Source organism: Mastigoproctus giganteus, chromosome 9, assembly GCF_048544385.1.
Source record: "Mastigoproctus giganteus isolate SK-2022 chromosome 9, ASM4854438v1, whole genome shotgun sequence".
NCBI lineage: Eukaryota > Metazoa > Arthropoda > Arachnida > Uropygi > Thelyphonidae > Mastigoproctus > Mastigoproctus giganteus.
Window position 1 is genome coordinate 89,032,265 of NC_143583.1, and position 21,248 is coordinate 89,053,512.

The 21,248-nt window shown below is 37.5% G+C and overlaps 1 protein-coding gene across 1 annotated transcript in view; it reads right to left on the bottom strand.

Moving 5' to 3' along the window:
- Window positions 1-21,248, bottom strand: part of LOC150080530 (thrombospondin type-1 domain-containing protein 7A-like) — a 1,074,234-nt gene that overhangs the window by 508,998 nt on the left and 543,988 nt on the right. The window contains exons 22-23 of the mRNA XM_090380722.1: window positions 14,551-14,650; window positions 6,758-6,850 (exon numbers count right to left, since the gene is read on the bottom strand). Coding sequence (XP_090236848.1) covers window positions 6,758-6,850; window positions 14,551-14,650 — 193 coding nt within the window. The remainder of the gene's footprint in view (window positions 1-6,757; window positions 6,851-14,550; window positions 14,651-21,248) is intronic.

Below are 21,248 nucleotides of genomic sequence, written 5' to 3' on the forward strand. Positions count from 1 at the left end.
CCACACATGTATCCGACATCCGTCCTTCCTCAATTTGAATTTATGCCCTCTGAGGTGATTATTCTGAGCAAGATGAAGAATCCCATTGGCATTGAGCATGCTCAAACCATTCAAAGCCCTATACACCTCTATCAGATCACATCGCCGGTGCCTAGTCTCCAGACTGTAATTTGCAAAACTTAAGCCTTTCTTCGTAAGAGCACCCCTTTGTTCCATTCACTAATCTTGTTGCCCTTCTCTGTACCCGTTCCAGCAGCTCTACATCCTTCTTGAAATGAGGCCTCCAGACCCGTATAGAGTACTCAAGATGTGGCCTAACCATTGCCTTATACAAGGAAATAATCACCTCCTTATCCCTGCTAGAAAAATTCCTGTATATCATTGACAAGACACCATGAGCTACTCTTGCAGCTCGTCTGCACTGCTCAGAGAACTTCATATCTGCCTGCACAATTACCCCCAGGTCCTTTTCATTCTCCACCACTGTCAGTGTAGTACCGCAGAGTTGATACGTTGCTCTGGGGTTACTGTTTCCCATATGTAGTACTTTACATTTGTCAATGTTAAACTTCATTTGCCACCTCTCAGCCCATCTGTTCAACCTTTCCAGATCCTGTTGCAGGAGCATAGCGTCAGTAGTGTCCTTAACAACCCTGCCAACCTTTGTATCATCTGCAAACTTGGACATTAAACATGATATACCATCATCAATATCATTCATAAACACCGAAAACAACAACGGACCCAACACTGAACCCTGAGGAACTCCACTAATAACATTAGTCCACGTTGAGCAGTGTCCATTGATTACCACTCTGTCTTCTGCCACTCAACCATCCCCTTATCCATAGCAGTAATTTGCCTCCAATGCCACACTGCTCCAATTTTATGCAGTCGTGCTCGATTTTTGAAACGTCCAAACCACCCTGAACTAGCAAAAAACATTTCAGTCTCCCCTTGATATTTTGTTTCTTTGAGCTTAGTAAAAAGGTTAATAGCTTTGCTCTGAATATTGTCCTTAGATAATGGAATTCTTTTTTGATTGCAATCTTCTATCCAAATTGATAAAAGACTTTCCATCATTATTAGAGTTCTGTTTCTGGTATTTTGTAAGACAAAAGAAGGTGATGAAACTTTACCTTTCTCTTTATATTCGTTCTTATGGCTCAAGATAGTTCGTACGGTAGACTCACTGTATCCTAGATCTCTTACGATTTTCGCATGGTTTGCACCACGTTCATGTTTTTTAATAACTTCAAGTTTATCAGCTAAAGTAATAACTTTTCGTTTTTGTTTTATTACAATCACGTTGTTTTTCACTCTTTCTTTTATCCATAATTAACAGGGGTAGAAAATTAGAATTTTTAAATACGTCTGCACGTGACTTTATTAGGTGGAAACAAACAAGTAACATGTCTACTTAGTTAATGGAACACACTGAGGCGGGAAGCGGACAAACGCTTGTTTATTGGCAGTCAGACATTTAGTGCGCGATTCGAATCTTTTTCAACTATCAGAAATAAAAGATCGCGTTAACTGGAAATTTGAATCGCGTAAAGTAAAAAGTGGTATCATTTTTTCCAATCGCGGTAACTGAAAACCGTGTTAATCGAACTCGCGTTAAGCGAGGCCTGCCTGTATATCTTCTTGTAAGTATTGTATATATATGTAACAATTCTGTGTACAAATAAATGGAAAAAATGGAAATGTACATAATGGTGTGCATTCTAAGACTGACATTGCCAAACAGTTCGGCATTCCTAAGAGTATTCTGTTCACTATTCTGAAAGATTTGAAAAAGATTGAAAGTTTAGAGAAATCTGCTGCACCAGGTCACATTCAAGCATGAATGTGACCTGGTGCAGTACCCAATCTTAGTACCATTCTGGAATTTTACACTTGTTTGGTCAGTAGTTGGCTTGTAAATAACAGGATATGACTGGAACGTGAGGGGGCAGACATTGGGTTAGGACCCCAGTTGGTTCCCAACAAGCCAATAATTTAGGAGATTTGGAGAAGTCTTCTCCTAGTTAGATACCCTTAGTAATTTATTTTTATTTAAAGATATATTTGCAGTTTTGTGGCATTTGTTTCTTCTATTTGAGTACTAGAATGTTACCAACAGCAAATTCAAAATGGGAAGCATTCAAAGAAATTATCTTTGAAGCTACTAGGCTTTACATACCAACAACTGAGAGTAAAGTGGAGGAAAATTATTGAAGATAAACACAAGAAAGGCACCTGGGGTGGATGGGATCTATCCAGTTATATTAAAGGAGGCAGCAAAGGAAGTAAGCAAACCCTTAGCCATAATTATAAGAGCTTCCTTGGACTCAGTGGAGGTACCCATAGACTGGAAATGTGCAAATGTGACCCCAATTCACAAAGGAGGATCAAAGGCTGACACAAGTAATTATAGACCTGTGAGTTTTACTTCTGTTCCAGGAAAATTAATGCAGACACTAGTTAAAGAAGCACTGCAGGATCATCTAGACAAGACTTCAGTTATAGCTCGGACACAGCATGGTTTGGTTAAGGGGAAGTCTTGCCTGACCAATCTGATTGGATACTATGATGCAGTCACAAAAGAACTGGATGCAGCGAATAACTTTGATATTATATATTTGGATCTTAGAAAGGCTTTTGATACTGTTGCACATGGAAGACTGCTGCACAAATTGGAGCAGTGTGGCACTGGAGGTAAATTGCTGCTATGGATAAAGGGGTGGTTGAGGGGGAGAAGACAGTGATTAGTAATCAATGGACACTGCTCATTGTGGACTAATGTTATTAGTGGAGTCCCTCAGGGTTCAGTGTTGGGTCCATTATTCTTTTCTGTAATTATAAATAATATTGATGATGGTATATCAAGCTTAATGTCCAAGTTTACAGACGATACAAAGGTTGGCAGGGTTGTTAAGGACACTACTGACACTATGCTGCTGCAAGAGGATCTGGAAATGTTGAGTAGATGGGCTGAGATTGGCAAATGAAGTTTAACATTGACATATGTAAAGTACTACATATGGGAAACAGCAACCACAGAGCAACGTATCAACTCTGTGGTACTACACTGACAGTGGTAGAGAATGAAAAGGACCTGGGAGTAATTGTGCAGGCAGATATGAAGTTCTCTGAGCAGTGCAGACTGCCTGCAAGAGTAGCTCATGGTGTCTTATCAATGATATACAGGAATTTTTCTAGCAGGAATAAGGAGGTGATTATTCCCTTGTATAAGGCAATGGTCAGGCCACACCTTGAGTACTGTATACAGGTCTGGAGGCCTCATTTCAAGAAGGATGTACAGCTACTGGAACAAGTACAGAGAAGGGCAACAAGATTAGTGAATGGAACAAAGGGTTGCTCTTATGAAGAAAGGCTTAAGTTTTGCAAATGACAGTGTCTGGAGACTAGGCACCAACAAGGTGATCTGATAGAGGTGTATAAAGCCTTGAATGGTTTGAGCATGCTCAATGCCGATGGGTTCTTCCTCTTGCTCAGAATAATCACCCGTGAGGGCAATTCAAATTGAGGAAAGACAGATGCAGGATAGATGTGCGGAAATTTGCCTTTAGCCAGTGGGTAATTGGTTGGTGGAACAGATTTCCATCCGTTGTTGTGGAAGTTGATAGCCTAAATAAATTTAAGGCTCAGCTGGACAGGTATTTCGAACGAACGGAGGGGTGAAATGGGAGTGGTTTTTTTTTTTTTTTTTTGGCTGATGCTGCCTAAGCTTGCTTTCTTGCATCATATGCCTTTACTAATGCTATTGGCTTCAGTACTTTGTTTTGAATATTTTCTGCATGTACTAACTTTATTAGTAACATTCACTTCTTTTAATTTAAGTGTTTTCTGTGTTAACTCCTTAGGTAGATGAACATTTACTTATAGTTTAGCTTCAGCAGTTTCATGTGATTCCCATGTCATGAATCATGTGATCACAGAATAGATCACATCTGCTCATGTTTGGACATCTTTCAAATTTTGTAATTGTGGAGTGTGCATACTGTGGTTTAATTTTTCATATTTATTATTATTTTTAATTTATTCTTAATTTGTATTACTTACATGATGTAATTCATGGGATTCAAGCACTCAAATGTCTCCTCATTGCTAGCACAGTGACTACAATTATGTAAAAAATTGCCAAAGTTCTATTCACATCTGAAACGGACAACTGAAAAGCCAATAGGAAGGATGTGGATCAGCTGGGACAAGTGCAGAGAAGAACAACAAGTTTGGTGAGCAGAGTAGAAGGGTGCTCTTAAAAGCTTAAGTTTTGCAAATTGCAGCATCTGGAGGCTAGGAGCCTGCAAAAACATTTGACTGAGTTGTTTAAAAGGCCTTAAATGAATTGAGCAAGCTCAATGCTTATGAAATCCTTCCTCTTTCTCAGACTACACGAGTGCATAAATTTGTCAGATGTGCATAAATTTGTCTTCGGCATTGAGGAGTTTGATTGTTAGAACAAACTCCTACCGTGTTGTAGAGGTGGACAGTTTGAATAAATTCAAGAACTAGATAAACTGTTAAAGGGAATGGACAGATGAAATGAGATATGTTTTCCCTCCCTTTTGCTGATGCTGTATAAGCTTGCTTTCTTGCATCATTTGCCATTGCCACTAATAATAATAATAAGTTAGTCTGTCTCAGTGAGCAATGCATGTTTGGTTTTTCCTCCTGGGAACATTATATCTTTTATCTCACAAAACCAGGCAAACCACCTCTAGACTACAACTCAATTTACTGACTCCATACTGAAGACTCATGACCTTCACTAATGTTAGATGTAGAACCAGAAGTTTCAAGCAGACCCCTCATGCAAAGTGCACGATGAGTCTCCTTGTTTGTGTGCTCACACACTGTGAGGGTTAAAAAGCAACAAGTCGAATCTCATATATAATAAGTATAAAAAAATTAATAAGATAAAACTTTTATTTTAAGTTTTGTAGAATATTTAATAATTACAGAATTATTAAAAATCGATTTTAATAATTGAATTAATTCAATGATTAATTCAGTTGAATTAATTAATTATTGAAATGAATTTTAATAATATAATAATTACTTAAAAATGCAATGTTACAATGCTCCTTTAAGAATTGAGGCTTATTCAAATACTACTTTATGTACATGCTGAGCAAATAACAGTATAAGTGAAAACTCAGAAAATAAGGAATGTAGAAAAGCATAATACTTAGGAGACACTGACATGTGCAAAGCAGCAGAGAACAAATATTGATAGACTACAAAATGCAAAAAAAAAGTATTGCAACAAAAGGAAAAGTATAAGACTAGCAGTAACATGAAAATACTAAATCAAAATAACACACAATTACATATTTTAATATATTAAAATAAACTTATATATGTTATTAAATTTTATTAAAATAAATTTGAACATGGAAGTGACTAAGTGTGAGTAGGGGGAGATGTATTTTTTCTATTTATATACACATAACATATAAACAGAAATGTGTACATGTGCAATTTTGAAATTTCATACCCATAACAGTTTTATGAACTTGAATATGGAAGGGAATAATTTCCTGTTTATATTATTTTATTTTTAGCAAAATTAAATTAAAAGTTATTTCATTTAAAATAATTGTTTCACATAATTCATTATTACGAAAACATAATTATTAATGCAATCAATGCTCAAGCACTTGCATAGTCCAAACAGAATTCAAAAATGAGAAAATAAATTTTCTAGAAATTTAAAAAAAAGAAAAAGTAAAGTTAGTTAGGCACCTGTCTGGTGCAGCAACCATTTTTATTACAGTTGAGGGTGTGATCACTCAGATCAACTACAAGGATATCACGAGGATGCTAGATGAACCAACAATATTGCAGAGAGGCATCGTGCAATTCAAAGAGCACCTACTGTAGCTCATTTAATTAGGAAATGGTCAGTAATTTCTGTAACACGTAAGTAAATATATGAAATACATTGTTTTCTTATATCTTATATTATATTCATTGAAATATAACAGTATAAATAAAAATGTGGAATGCTGGGAACTTTTTTTTTTCTTTGTAAATTTTCCTTGCTATTGTATTATTCTTTTTCTGGGGGGGGGGACCTGTCAGGTGAAGCAACTATTTTTATTACAGTTGAGGATGCTCAGGTTAACTGCAACGATATAACTGGGGTTCTAGATGAACCAAGATGTAAGAAAACAAAAATATATTGTTTTATTATACCTTAATATTGTATTCATTTAAATTTACGAATATAAATATAAAAAGTTGAATGCCAACATTTTTTATTTCATTTAAAAAAATGCTTGCAAGTTTTTTCTCTTAATAAATTTTCCATGCTACTGTAGGATAATAAGACATGAAATTACTTAAAACCACTTCCTCTCCTTCAAAATTGTGTTTTTCAAATGGTAATCTCTACAAGACCATAAAGTAATTTCATTTAAGACAACCAGACTGATTTCTTAGATAACTAAAAGTCAGTGAAAAATTAGTTTGAGGTAATTTTTCACTGACTTTTGTCACCAAAAATCAAGTGTTTTGACATACTTGGTTATTTTTTTCACATTTTTAATAAAAACTTCAGTAAAGTATTTCTGAATTCCTTCCTCTCATATCAATTAAATGTGCCTTAAAAAGCAAAATAAATCCAATTATGGCTCATAAACAAGATTTCACTGAAGAAAATAGGAAAAAACTGGGTTGTTTTAAACACTTTCCATTTATCTTCACTGCAATATTGAATGGATTAAATTTAGGAAAAAAATCTTACTCCAGCATGGCCTTGTTCTCCACAGATCTTGAGTGCAGCTATGATTACTTGTGGGACGAGACAACACAGCACGGGAACTTGTCTGATATCCCACTGAAAATAGAATTTGCATTAGAATCCTTGACTTATGCAAATTAAAATATATCAACATATGTATTAACATCTTGAAATATTGTATCTATAAAAAAATGGTAAAGGTAAACTGCATCCATTATCAATCCACTGCAGGATGGAAGCCTCCTAAATGATTCATGTTGAGGGAAATGAACCATAATCTGTCATGCTGGTCCAGTGTGGGTTGGCAGATCAACCACATTTAGCAGACAGAGGGCTTGAACCCCAGTCTATTCAAAGAGCGTGTGCCACTGCACTCCCACTCTTGATCACTCAGCTACAGAGGCCACATAGTATCTATAATTAGTTATATTCAGAGGCCTCTATAGCCTAGATAATGACTGAATTGCATTTGAGATGGCAGAAAATAGAACAAGTTATGCATTTTTTCACAATGAAATCAAGATCTGCAGCAAAATGCATAGACATAAGCTGTAAATTCCAGAAGGAACTTTATAACCAGGCAGTAGTATTATAGATTTTTGTGGGCTTAGCTAGTCAAGTTGCAAAGCTTAGTTATAATGAAGATTGGCAAACCAAAGGATTAAGCCATCAATAAGAAAAGTGGATACAGTCATAAATTCCTGTATTATTCAAAAGTGAGGTGAACTTGTTAAAAATAAGAACATTAAGTGAATATTCAGTGATATATTTTGTTTATACATAACACCTTTATGCAGTAAACTCTGTAAAATCTGCAATTTACAATCTGAAAATATTAAGAAAGTAATTTAGTACTCATTTGTTTTTAAGACATGAAAAAAAATTGGGGGAGGGGGGGAGGATTACATTTATCTTTTTATAAGATGTTTGCAGGACTTGTCCCTTCATCTATTTTTAGGATTTAAACTGCAGATATAATGCAATGGGCTTAATTTTTGCAGCAGACCAAACTTTACTTTGCAATGAATTGCTCTGGTATTGCACTACTTTCAAACAGATGGCTTCACAAAATGTTAATTGGCCATTTATTTAAAAGATAAGGCACTATTATGACAGCCTGTTTGATGACTAATTTGGCCCTCATCAGACAGTAAGTGGTCTTTAGTGACAACAATCTGCCAAAACAGTTGTAAAGAAGTTGTTTGATGTTGGCTGCCATGTTGTGCACAATCAGAGCTTCAAAGGTTGTTTGTTCAAATAATCTTTGGGAAAACTCATCTATTTTAAATTAGTGAAATACCAGGGAAACTCATTACAAAGTCAAGTTGTTTTGCTGTGAGAACTAAGGACCATTGCATTATTTAAGCAGTTTAATTTCTGTTGGCTTCAAATAAACAAATGAAAAGACTGCTGCAAATAGAAACTTATAATTTCTCTGTGGCTATATAACTTTGAATTTTATTCTTTTAGTGATATGTCTTGTTTGGTAAACTTCATAACAAAACAAATGGCTCTTGAAAATAATAGCCATGTGGTCACAGAGCACTCACGCAAGCTGGTGACCTGTTTGACATCACTTTAGAACAGCTAAGAACAAAGTGACTGAAATTGCCCAGTGTAGACTGGATAGCTGGAAGACTGTATGCTTCATTAAATGTATGGTTAATTTCTTGCATGAACAGCAATTTACTGACTCAACAAACAATAGATTTAATTCCACAACCCAGGTTATGAAAGAAAAGGCCTTACTGAGTGACCTTGAGCTGATTGTTCCTTTTGTCTGTGTCATAGTCCATCATCATCAGCCATTTTCAATCCACTGCAGGATGAAGGCCTCTCCAGCAACTTTCCAGTTCCTTCTGTTTTGTGCAATGGCCATCCATTTACTACCCAAAAACTCATGAATTTCATCTGTCCATCTCCGTTGTCTTCCAGGTTTTCTTCTAGCTCCTCTTGGGTACCATTCTGTTATTTTCTTAGTCCATCTCTCATCATGTCTTCGAGTTATGTGTCCTGCCCAAGACCATTTTAGTTCTTTAGTTTTGATAAGAATGTCCTTTACTTGAGTTTGTTGCCTAATCCATGTGTTTCTCTTCTTATATAACAGGCTGATTCCCAATATAATTTGTTCCATTTTTCGCTGTGTAATTCTCAGCTTCTCTTACATTCTTTTGGTGAGTGCCCACATTTCACTTCCATAAGTCATGGTGGGGAATATACATTGGTTCATTATTTTACGTTTCAGACAAATTGGGATATTGCTCCTCAGTATGTGACTATATTTCCTGAATGCTATCCATCCAAAATTTATTCTTCTCTTGACTTCCAGCCATTTATCATTATTACAGCTAATGACTTGTCCCAGATAAGTATATGACTCCACCTTTTAAATTACTGCCCCTTCAATCATTATATCCCTTTCTGTGGCATACTTGTTCATCATTACTTTTGTTTTAGACATTCATTTTTAGTCCAAAATCCTTACTAACTGTGCATAACTGATTAAGATTTTCCTCTAATTCTTTGGGATTGTGGCTTATGACCACAATGTCATCTGCAAATCGTAAATGGTTTAGGTACTCTCCTAAGTGTCATAGTTATAATGGCAAAAAATAAACACTGTGATCTTTGTTATTACACATGAGAAATTAACTGTATTTCTCTATAGTACCTTATTAATTACAAAATTGATCAAAATGCCATGTAAATTGATAAAGATTGTACACACCATTATAATTATTCCTTAATAAGAATAGTTATTTACCCCCCTCCTCCCTTCTGAAACACACCATCGATATTTTCTCTGATACTGTACTATGCATGCATGCATGTCTTTAAAACTGACATAAGTACTGTACATGACAATGCTATGGGACTTTGTTTATTGTCATTTGTTCAAGTTTAACATATTGAACTGTTATTTACATCTATCATTATAAATGTTTAGAAGTGTCAATAAGTTCAGCTGTTAGTGTTAATATTCATTGGTGTTTCTCTAAAACTGCTCAGCCATTAGTATGCTTCTCGTAAATCCAGAAAATTTTAAAATCTGTCAACCTCTCAAATCCCAGAGAGGCCAGATTTTAGAGTTTACTGTATTAGATAATGAATTTAGGTTGAAAATGATGTATAGTTTGATATTTCATTTTTATAAATGGTTAAAACAACTGCACTTTAAGATTATGATCAAGATTAAACCATACAAGAAAACCGTACATATTAAGCACATACAAAAATCTCTCAAAACCATGAGCTGATTACAAAGTTTCTTCTAGGGTTTACAGCTTATTATATATGCATTTATAAAATGTAGGAATGGAAATTTAAGAACTTTTAATTAAACTTGATCTTGATTTCAGAGTCACAATATGCATAGTGTTTCACTTCTGATATTTAACTTCATTACAGTATTTAATATTTTAGAAAAATAATAAATTTAGCATTAGCAAATGATGCAAGAAAGCAAGCTTATACAGCATTAGCAAAAAGAAAGAAAAAAGACACCTCCCATTTCACCTATTCATTCCTACAATAGTTTGTCTAGTCCTTCCTTGAATTTATTTAAACTTTCAATTTCCAAAACAATAGAACAGATGGAAATTTGTTCCAGCAATCAACCACCTGCTATCTAAAGCAAACTTACACACATCTATTTTGCAACCATCATATCTCAATTTGAATTTGTGCCCCCTCATGTGTGTGGGCTGATCAAGAGGAAGAATCCCACCAGTACCGAGCTTGCTCAATCCATTCAAAGCCTTAAACAACTCAATCAAATCACTTCACAGGTGCCAAAACTCTACCAACTCTGCAGTTTGCAGAACTGAAGCCTTTCTTGGTAAGAGCATCCATTTGTTCCACTTAATCTCGTTGCAATTTTCTATACTCATTCCAGCAGCTCCATATCCTTCCTAAAATGAGGTTTCCAGACCTATATGCAGTACTCCAGGTGTGGCCTGACTATTGACATTGATAAAACCCCCATGAGCTGCTCTAGCAGTCTGTCTACACTGCTCAGAAAATTTCATATCTGACTGCACAATTAACCCCAGGAGTTTTTCATTCTTAACTACCCCGAATGCAGTACTTTGCATTTGTCAATGTTAAACTTCAATTGCTACCTCTCAGCCTATCTGCTCAACTTTTCAAGATCCTGTTGCAGTAGTGTACTGTCATTACTATCATTAACAACCTTGCCAACCTTCGTACAAACTTGGTTAAGCCTGATATATTTCCATTGATATCAATTATAAATATAGAAAAAAACAACGAACCCAACACCGGGGGACTCCACTAATAATATTAATGCACAAAGAGCAATGTCCATTGATTACCACTCCATCTTCTCCCACTCAACCATCCCTTTATCAATAACAGCAAATGACTTAATGCCATACTGCTCCAATTTGTGTAACAGTCTTCCATGTGCAACAGTATCAAAAGCTTTCTTGAAATCCAAGTATATTATATCAAAATTATTTTTTTTTCAACCAGTTCCTTTGTAATAACATTGTAATATCCAATCAAATTTATAAGACAAGAATTCCCCTAAACAAACTGATACTGTGTCTGAACTATAATGGCAATCTTCTCTAGATGAACTTGCAATGCTTCTTTAACCAGTAACTCCATTATTTGCGCCAGATTATAAGTTAAACTAACAGGTCTCTAACTACTTGTGTCCCCCTTTGATCCACCCTGTGAATTTGGGCTATATTTGCACATCTCCTGTGTATAAGGATGCTTTCATAATTATGGGTGAGGGTTTCCTGTACACCCCTCCAGGGGCCTTTCTTATATTTACCTTCAACAATTTCTCCTCCACTTTGCTCTCAAAATCATTTAGCTCTCTGTTAGAGTTTGATAAGATTCTGGCATCCATTTCCCTACAGAATTCCTCATCTCTGAACATAGATGCAAAATACTCATTCAGTTTGTCAGCTACCTGAGTAGGATCATCAACAGTCGAATTATTGATATCAAGAGGACTAATCCGATTCATCCCATTCCGTCTAGAGTTTATATAAGTAAAGAAAAAGAGGTCTTCGCTGTTTTTCTTTTTGTCCTTTGCCAAAGATTTCTCATAATATGCCTTCGCTTGCCTAACCTCCTTTGTGACTTGATTACAGACCAGCTTATATCTACAACACGCTTCTGTATTGCCTGACAATTTATATGCATTTCATGCATTTTTCATCTCTTCAACAAGTCTCATCAGTTCATCTGACATCCATTTAGGCCAAAACCTTGAACACTATTTTATAACTGGTATGAAATGCCTATGATTAATGATTAATTCCTTGAATGCTTCCCATTTAGATTTGCTGTTGTTAATATATCATCAGGTGCTCCCACTGTATAGAATTTAAGAACTCTCTGAGACCACTCTAGTCACCTTTACAAAACCAAAAACCCTTCCCTTTACCCCTGATGGTAGTTACCTCTTTGAGTAAATCCTACATCACTACATTGTGATCATTACCAACTAGTGGTTCCTTTATCTGCAGATTTTTAATGCATAAATAATCACTGCTGATAATCAGATAAAGAGTATTACTCCCTCTGGTTGCTTCTCGAATATGCTGCTGTAGAAAACAATCATCCAATAAATCCACAAAATTCTTGCTAGTGTGCGAGTGACCAACCCACAAGTTCCAATCAATATCTGGGAAGTTAAAATTCCCCATTATAAGACATTCTAATTTATTGGCCCACTCAGCCAGTTTTCAAATTCTGTACAGTGGAGCCAACTGATGATGATACCAACAGCAAATTCTAAGTGGCATTCAAGGAATCAATCGTGGAAGCTACTAGGTGCTTCATACCTATTAAGAAATATTGTTCAAGAATTAGGCCTAAATGGTTGTCAAATGAACTAATGAGACTCGTGGCAGAGAAGAAAATTGCATGGGATGCATATAAATTATCAGGTGACACAGAAGCCTATGGCAGATATAAGCCAGTCTGTAATCAAGTCACAAAGGAGATTAGGCAAGCGAGGGCAGATTACGAGAAATCTTTTGCAAAGGATGCTAGGAAAAATGGCAAGGATTTCTTTCCTTATATAAACTCTAAAAGAAAGGGGACAAATCAGATTGGTCCACTTGATATCAATGGTTTGACTGTTCATGATCCTGCTCAGATAGCAAACAACTTGAATGAACATTTTGCATCTACATTCACACATGAGGAGTTATTAAGGAAGGAAAATTCCAGAAGGTTATCAAATTGTAGCAGAGTGCTTAATGATTTTGTAATAACTGAGAGCAAAGTGGAGGAGAAATTGTTGAAGTTAAACATAAGAAAAGCACCTGTGGTGGATGGGATCTATCCAGTTATATTAAAGGAGGTGGCAAAGGAACTAAGTAAACCCTTAGTCATAATTATGAGAGCATCCTTGGACTCAGGAGAGGTCCCCACAGACTTAAGTCATGCACTATGAATCCTCGATTCACAAAGGGGGGATTGAAGGGTGACACGAGTAATTACAGACCAGTTAGATTAACTCCTATTCTGGGTAAAATAATGGAGTTACTGGTTAAAGATGCATTGCAGGATCATCTAGATGAAACTGCTGCAATAATTCAGACAGCATGGATTTGTGAAAGGAAAGTCTTGTCTGACAAATCTGATTGGATACTATGATGTGGTTACAAAGAAACTGGATGCAAAAACTAATTTTGATATCATATATTTGGATTTCAGGAAAGCTTTTGACACTGTTGTGCATGGAAGACTACAGTACAAATTGGAGCAGAATGGTATTAAGGGCAGTATGGTATTAATGGTATTAAGACAGAGAGTGGTAACAAATGGGCACTGCTCTTTGTGGAGTAATGTTATTAGTGGAGATATACAGGGTTCGGTGTTGGGCCCACTGTTGTTTTGTATATTTATCAATGATATTGATGAAGGTATATCAGGCTTAGTGTCAAAGTTTGCAGATGACACAAAGGTTGGCCAGGTTGTTAATGACAGTAATGGCCGTGTGCTACTGCAACAGGATCTAGAAAATTTGGGCAGATGGGCTGAGAAGTGGCAACTGAAGTTTAACCTTGACAAATGTAAAGTACTGCATATGGGTAGAAGTAACCCCAGAGGAATGTACCAACTGTGTGGTACTACACTTAGGGCAGTAGAAAACGAAAAAGACCTGGGAGTAATTTTGCAGTCAGATATGAAGTTTTCTGAGCAATGCAGACAGGCTGCAAGAGCAGGTCATGGGGTTTTGTCAATGATATACAGGAATTTTGCAAGAAGGGAAAAGGAGGTGATTGTCCCTTTGTACAAGGCAATGGTCAGGCCACGCCTTGAGTACTGCGTACAGGTCTGGAGGCATCATTTTAGGAAGGATGTAGATTTACTTGTGTACAGAGAAGGGCAACAAGATTGGTGAGGGGAATGAAGGGATCCTCTTACCAAGAGAGGCTTAAGTTCTGCAAATTGCAGTGGCTGGAGACTAGGCACCTGCAAGGTGATCTGATTGAGGTGTGTAAGGCCTTGAATGGGTTCAGCACACTTAATTCTGATGGGATTCTTCCACTTGCTCAGATTATGAACCTAAGGGGGCATAAATTCAAATTGAGGAAAGACAGTTGTAGAATAGATGTGCATAAATTTGCCTTTAGATAGTGGGTGGTTAATTGCTGGAACAAACTTCCATCTGTCATTGTGGAAGTTGATAGCTTAAATAAATTTAAATTAAATTTATTTTTATATTTTTATAAGCAATTTCTTCGAAAATGAAAATGAAGTATTGATATTTATATAGTCAAAACTGAGGAACAGCAGTATACCTATCTGCCCATTATCACAGTCTCTATGACAGTTGCTCCAATCAGACCATTCTGATATGAGACAATCTCCAGGACAAGGCACATGACAAATTTCTTCTTCCTGAAATCAGATATGAAGAATAATATCAAATATCAGATATGAATAATATCAAAAGATGCCCTCTTGCAGATAATTATTTATTCATATTATTAATATTTTAACTACATAAGTTAGTGAAAATTATTAAAGCACAAACAGCACTGATATTCAATGGAAGCAATGTCTGCAAAAGTGAATTAACATTCCATTTCACACTCTTTGACTTTAAATTTACACTTTCAAGCTGTAAGAGGAACTGATGTTTGGTCCATAACCAAAAGTACTAAGAATTATATGAGGTATGTTCGTGTCAGACGGCACCTGGGATTTCTCCCATCTCCGCGTGGGTTTGCTGTATCAAGGACAGTACACTGTCAATCCAGAGAAGTGAAAGTGTGTGGGCCCTGTCTGTGCAGTGTGATGTGTTGTGCCCATTGTTTGTTCGGCTTATTGGCCGCCAGGCTCCACGTTACCCATACCTCATCATGTGGAGGCTAGCTGGGTGTGCCCAGTATCACAACAAGTTGCTCTGGCAGGTCCTGCCACCTAGTTTCCTAGGATTTCAGTGACTAGGACCTAAAAAAAAAAAAATCACGCATTTGACATTAATGCTTAATGGGATTGCTGTTAGTTTGTTTGTTATTTGGTTTTTAGGAGCATTAGCAACTAAGGCCATATTGCTCCGGGATATGCGGTGGTCATTCCCTGACCTTTCCACATCATCCGTATTTGGTGGTGACGAGCTCGAACCCCGGTCTAATCAAGAAGTGTGTGCTATGCACTGCTGCTCCTTCCCACCTGGCTACAGAGGCGCCTAATTGCTGTTAGGAAATCGCTGGTTGGGGTTGAACGCTAGAGTTATATGATGGAGAATTTCTAAAGAATACCTAAAACCCAAACTGATAAAAACAATTTAGAAAGGTCTATGTATCTCCCTTACACTGATGAGCCAAAACATTATGACCACCTACCTAAAATGATGTTGGTCCTCCACATGCAGCCAAAACAGCTCATATCCGGCGAGGCATGGACGCTACAAGATTTCTAAATGTGTCTTGTGGTATCTGGTACCAACACGTAACCAGCAGATCATTTAACTCCTGTAAGGTCTGTGGTTGAGACAATGAAAATCAGAGTTGCTGTTCCAACAGAAACCACAGGTGCTTGATGGGATTGATGTCTGGGGAATTTGGAGGCCAGGGCAATACCTGGAAGTTTTCCTCATGTTCCACGAACCAGTCTCGAACAATCCAGGCAGTGTGGCATGGTGCATTATCCTGCTGAAAGACATCACCACCAGAGGGGAAGACTTGCCACGAAAGGGTGTACCTGGTCTGCAATGATGTTTAGATAGGTGGTAGATGTCAGAGTGCCTGGCACATGGATGACTGGACCCAGGGTATCCCAGCAGAACATCGCCTAAAGCATGACACCGCCACCACCGGCTTGTTTTCGTCCCGTGGTGCATCCAGGCGCCATCACTTCCCCAGGTAAATGACACACACGAACCCAGCTGGCTATATGGCGCAACAGGAAACGTGATTCATTGGACCAGACAACCTTCTCCCAATCACTCAAGGTCTAGTTTCGATGCTCGCATGCCCATTGTAGGTGCTGTCGCTGGTGAACTATGGTTAGCATGGGCACTCGGAGTGGCCTGCAGCTATGCAGCATCATTTTCAGCAGGGTTCAATGTACTGTGTGTTGTGACACATTACTCCCATCACCAGCATTCCAATTACTGGCAAGTTGTGCCACAGTCGCCCTTCTGTTGCCAAGTACACAGAAAGACTTTAGTTTTGTCAACTGCAACACTTGGAAACCAGATACTTGCAAAGAGATCTTATTGAAGTATTCAAAGCTTTAAATAGATTGTGTGGCCTAAATATGGGAACAAATTTAAATTAGGGAAGGATAGTCGCAAAACAGATTTGCAAAAATTTGTTTTCAGCCAGAGAGTAACTAACTGTTGAAACAAATTTCCATCTGGTGCTGTGGCAATGAGTAGTTTAAATAAATTTGAAGAGGATTAGAAGAAAGGGATAAATGAAGTGGGGCATGTTTTTTTGCTGATGCTACACACGGTTGATTTCTTGCATCATTTTACCACTATTAGATTGAGGGTGATTAGTCCTTCAAGGGTGAAGCTGATAAGCACATTGTATATCAAAAAAAAAAAAAAAAAATTATCATTACATTAGTTTTTACTGATGTTTATTTACCAGAAAAAAAGTTCAGTGCTCATGTTTATGAATTCCCTGGAACCAATTATCATTATAACGTGCGAGTCTATTGCTGTGTATCTCATGTTTCATTATCCTTCACACTTTAAGGAAAATAATTAACAACAAATAGAGGGCCCACCACATACATTCGTTTGAATGGTATCACAAGGTAGATATGGAATTTTAGGAGAAATTGCTATTTGATTGAGATTTAAATTACGTTGCTGGATTAGGTCTCTTAAATATATGCCTGCTGGTTTGTTAGCATTTGGATGTGCTCTATATAAGTTTTCCAAACTTGGTTCGTGTAGGATTGTCCATGTTGGGTGGTCAGGTATTGATTTTATCTTTGCAGCATAGTATAACAAGTTTTGTCTCCGGCATTGTAGTGGTGGTTCATGAGCCTCTGCATATAAGCTGTGGACTGGTGAGGTATAGGTATGTTGAGGGTCTGACGGCTCCAGGGATTTCTCCCATCTCCGCGTATGTTCTATGTATCGAGTGACAGTACCCTGTCTATGCCAGAGGTTTAATAATAATGTATGGGTCATGTGGTATGTAGTTTGTTGTGCCCATTGTTCATCTGGCCTGTTGGCCGCAGGGCCCCGGTGGGACCCGACGTTACCATACCTAGCGACGGGGATGCCGGCCGGGTGTACCAAGAGACTAATTATACTCTGGCAGGTCCTGCCACTTACTTTCCTGGGATTTCGGTGACTAGGACCTAAAATAAAGGTTGGAGTTATCGTTGTTGATTTAAGTAAAATTTCATTTAGAAAGTGCTGCGTGGGGCTTTACGCTGAAAGAACTATTTCTAGAGAGCTTAAAAGGTTGGGCAAAATTTTATGTGATTTAAATTTGGAGATGTGGGGCAGTCGCTGTACAAGAGAAAGTGATGAGAGAGAAGGTGAAGACCGGGGGGGGGATTAAATAGGAAGAAGAGGGGCGGATAGGAAGGTGACCCCCCATTTTCAGTGGAGCATGCCCATGCCCCACGACAGTGAAAATATGGGGAGGCAGGAAGAGGAGAAGAGCAAACCTCCCCCCCAAAAGCCGAACAAGGGAGTGCAGGTTTGGGTCGCCAGTAGGCATCTAAATCATCCTAAAGTCTTGACTTTCTGTGGTATGGCGAGTTTTTTTTTTACTTGTTTGATCTCCTGCATTCTTTCTAGTCAGGTTGCCTTTGGTGTATTTCTATCATTGTTTTCCTTCTAGAAAATAGATCCTGGGCATATTGACTGAGTGCCTTGTAGTCTAACAGACTGGGGAGGTGCAATATGCTCCTAATGCTGTTCGTAAAGCGCTGTGATGCACTGGATCAAGCCACCTCAGGCACTCGGTTTGGCTGAGTTATATACGGGGGCTCCATAGTCTAGTCGAAATCTTATGAGGGCTCTGTATAATCACAACAGAGTAACTCTATCTGCACCCCAGGTCATTGCGGACAAGACTCTCAAAATGTTTAGTTTCTTGAGGCAGTTTGTTCTTAGTTGTTCTATATATTCCAAAAAAGTTAGTTTTTTATCAAGAATAAGTCCAAGAAATTTTATGGTTGGCTTGATTGGGATTATCTGTCCATTAAGTTTTAATTCCAGATCTAAATGAAGGTTTCTTTTTCTACAGAAGTGCACACCTATAGTTTTTTGTGTGGAGATCGTGAAACCATTTTCCTGAGCCCAGTTGCTGACCTTGTTTATTGCACCTTGTAACTGGTGTTCTATTGTTCTCATGTTTTGGGATTGGAAAGAGATACTGAAATCATCTACATAAAGGGCTGTATTTATGGAGGATGGTATCTGTTGAGTTATAGAGTTTATTTTTATTGCATGCAAGGTGGCACTGAGGACTGATCCCTGTGGTATTCCTTCTTCTTGTAGGAAGACCTTTGAGTGTGTATTTTGTATTAGTATTGGTACTAATTGTATTAGTACTTGGAAAGCTCGAGGCTGTAAAAAGTTCTGGATGAAAACAGGGAGATGTCCTCTTAGCTTTAAGTTATATATGTCCCAGAGAATTCCATAGCGCCAGGCTGTATCATATGGCTTTTGATATCGAAGCATATCACGACTAAATGTTGTTTTCTAATGAAAGCATTTCGTATGTTGTTTTATATTTTAATCAGGAGGTCCAAGGTTGATCTATGTTTCCTGAAGCCACACTGCATTGGGCACAAAAGGTCGTGGTTTTTTAGGTACATGAGTCTTGCATTTATAATCTTTTCCATTAACTTTCCTATACAGCTGGTGAGTGCTATTGGGAGGTAGCTGTTTAGATTAGTAGGATCTTTGCCAGGTTTTGGGAAAGCGAGGACAATTGCATGATGCCACATGTTAGGAAACTCTTGTTCCATATAAATTCTGTTGTATAAAAGAAGTATAGATTGTAATGATTCTTCACTGAGTTTCTTTATCATTATATAATTGATGACATCTGGACCTTCTGCACTTTGTTTTGTTTGTGACAGTACCTTATGGAGTTCCGCTACGGTTAGTGGATGGTTATATTGTTCTACCTATTTTGTGGAGAATTTTAAGTTGTATTTTTCTTGATGGCTTTTATATTTCTGGAATTTCGGTTATTTGTTATTTGTTTTTTTTTTTAGGAGCATTAGCAACTAAGGCCATATTGCTCCGTGAATATGTGGTGGTCATTTCTGAACGTTCCGCATCCTCCGTATTTGGTGTGACGGGCTCGAACCCCGGTCTAATCAAAAAGCGTGTGCTACTCACTGCTGCTTCTTCCCACCTGGCTGCGGAGGCTCCTTTGGAATTTCAGTGAATAGGATTTGGTGGCAGATATTTTGGCGAATGTTTGACCTAAAGCATTTGCTATTTCTTTTGGATCAGCAATGTCTTGTCCTTGCCATTTGATAATTGGATGTACTAAATTTTGGTATCTATTGTTAATTTTTCTTATTGTATCCCAAACTGTTTTAGTATTTGTAGTTCTATTTATGGTTGAGGCGAAACGTATCCAGGAGGCTTTCTTGCACACCCGTCTGACATATCTTGCTCTTGCTCTCATTTTTTTAAAAATGTATCAGATTTTCTGTGCTAGGACTTTTGCGAAAAATATTCCATGCTCTGTTTCTATCTTGTTTTGCTTGGGTACATTCCTCATTCCACCAAGGCTTTGGGAATAGAGGAAGTTTGGTAGACGTTTTTGGTATTGATTGTTCTACTGCTTGGCTAATTTGATTTGTTACATATTGTACTGCTTGGTCAATGGTTAGTTGTCTGACTCTCTGTTGTTCGATTATTGCTAAATTTTTGAATTTTTCCCAGTCTGCTTTGTGAAATTTCCATTTGGGTTTTCGTCTGGATTAACATAGGGTGTCTTTTGTTAAAGTGACAATAATGGGGTAGTGGTTACTGTGTAATGGATCTTCATGAACTGTCCATTCTAAAACAGGATATAATGCTGGGGAGCATAAAGTAAGGTCTATTGCTGAGCTGGTTCCTGCTGGAAGGTGGGAATACGTGCCTTTTCCACTATTCAGGAGGATTAGATTTTTGGCATCTATTACTTTTTCTATTTGATGTCCTCTTTTATTAAAGTCAGTATTTCCCCATAAAGGGTGATGTCCATTTAGATCCCCCATTATACAATAAGGAGGGGGTAGTTGATCTATTAGTTCTTCTAAGTCTTCGTAATTTATTTTTTGGTTCGGGGGTAAATATATTGATACTACTGTTATTAAACTACTTGTTGCTATATGTACTGTTACTGCCTCAAGAGTGGTTTGTAGGTGGACTGCTTGGACTGGTATGTGAGAATTGACAAGGACTGCTACTCCTCTGTGGGCTACAGAATTATTTATTCAGTCTCATCTATATATAGTGTAATTCTTGATTAAGATTGTATTGTCAGGTTTTAGATACGTTTCTTGTAAGCAGAAACATATCGGGTGATATTGAGAAATTAAATCACGAACATCGTCAACGTTCTTACGAAAACCTCGGCAATTCCATTGAATAAAGATACTACTCATTGTTTTGTTTTAGATGGGTTTTCCGGTTGTTTTCTCGTTATTGTTTTAAATTTTTCTGTCCGTGGTTTGTCTTTTTTAGGGAAATATGGCTTTCCAGTGTCTATATCTTCCTTGGCAAATATTTCTAGAACAGGCTCTTCTTGTTGTGTTTTTCCTGCTGTGTCCATTTGTTCAGCAGCATGGTGCATTATTATGGAGGTATCTTCTTTGGTTTTTCCCTGCAGCAGTGAAATTACTGTTGGTGGAACTGAGATAGGGGTGTTTGTTGCCTGTTCTCGTTTCTGCTGTTTTGGGGGCATGAGCCATTTGCGTGTCTAATCTGACAACAATTCATTTGGTGCGATTGTAACTTTGGTTTGTGATCCTGTTGTTTGTTGGTTCTGGGTTATTTGTACTACTTGAG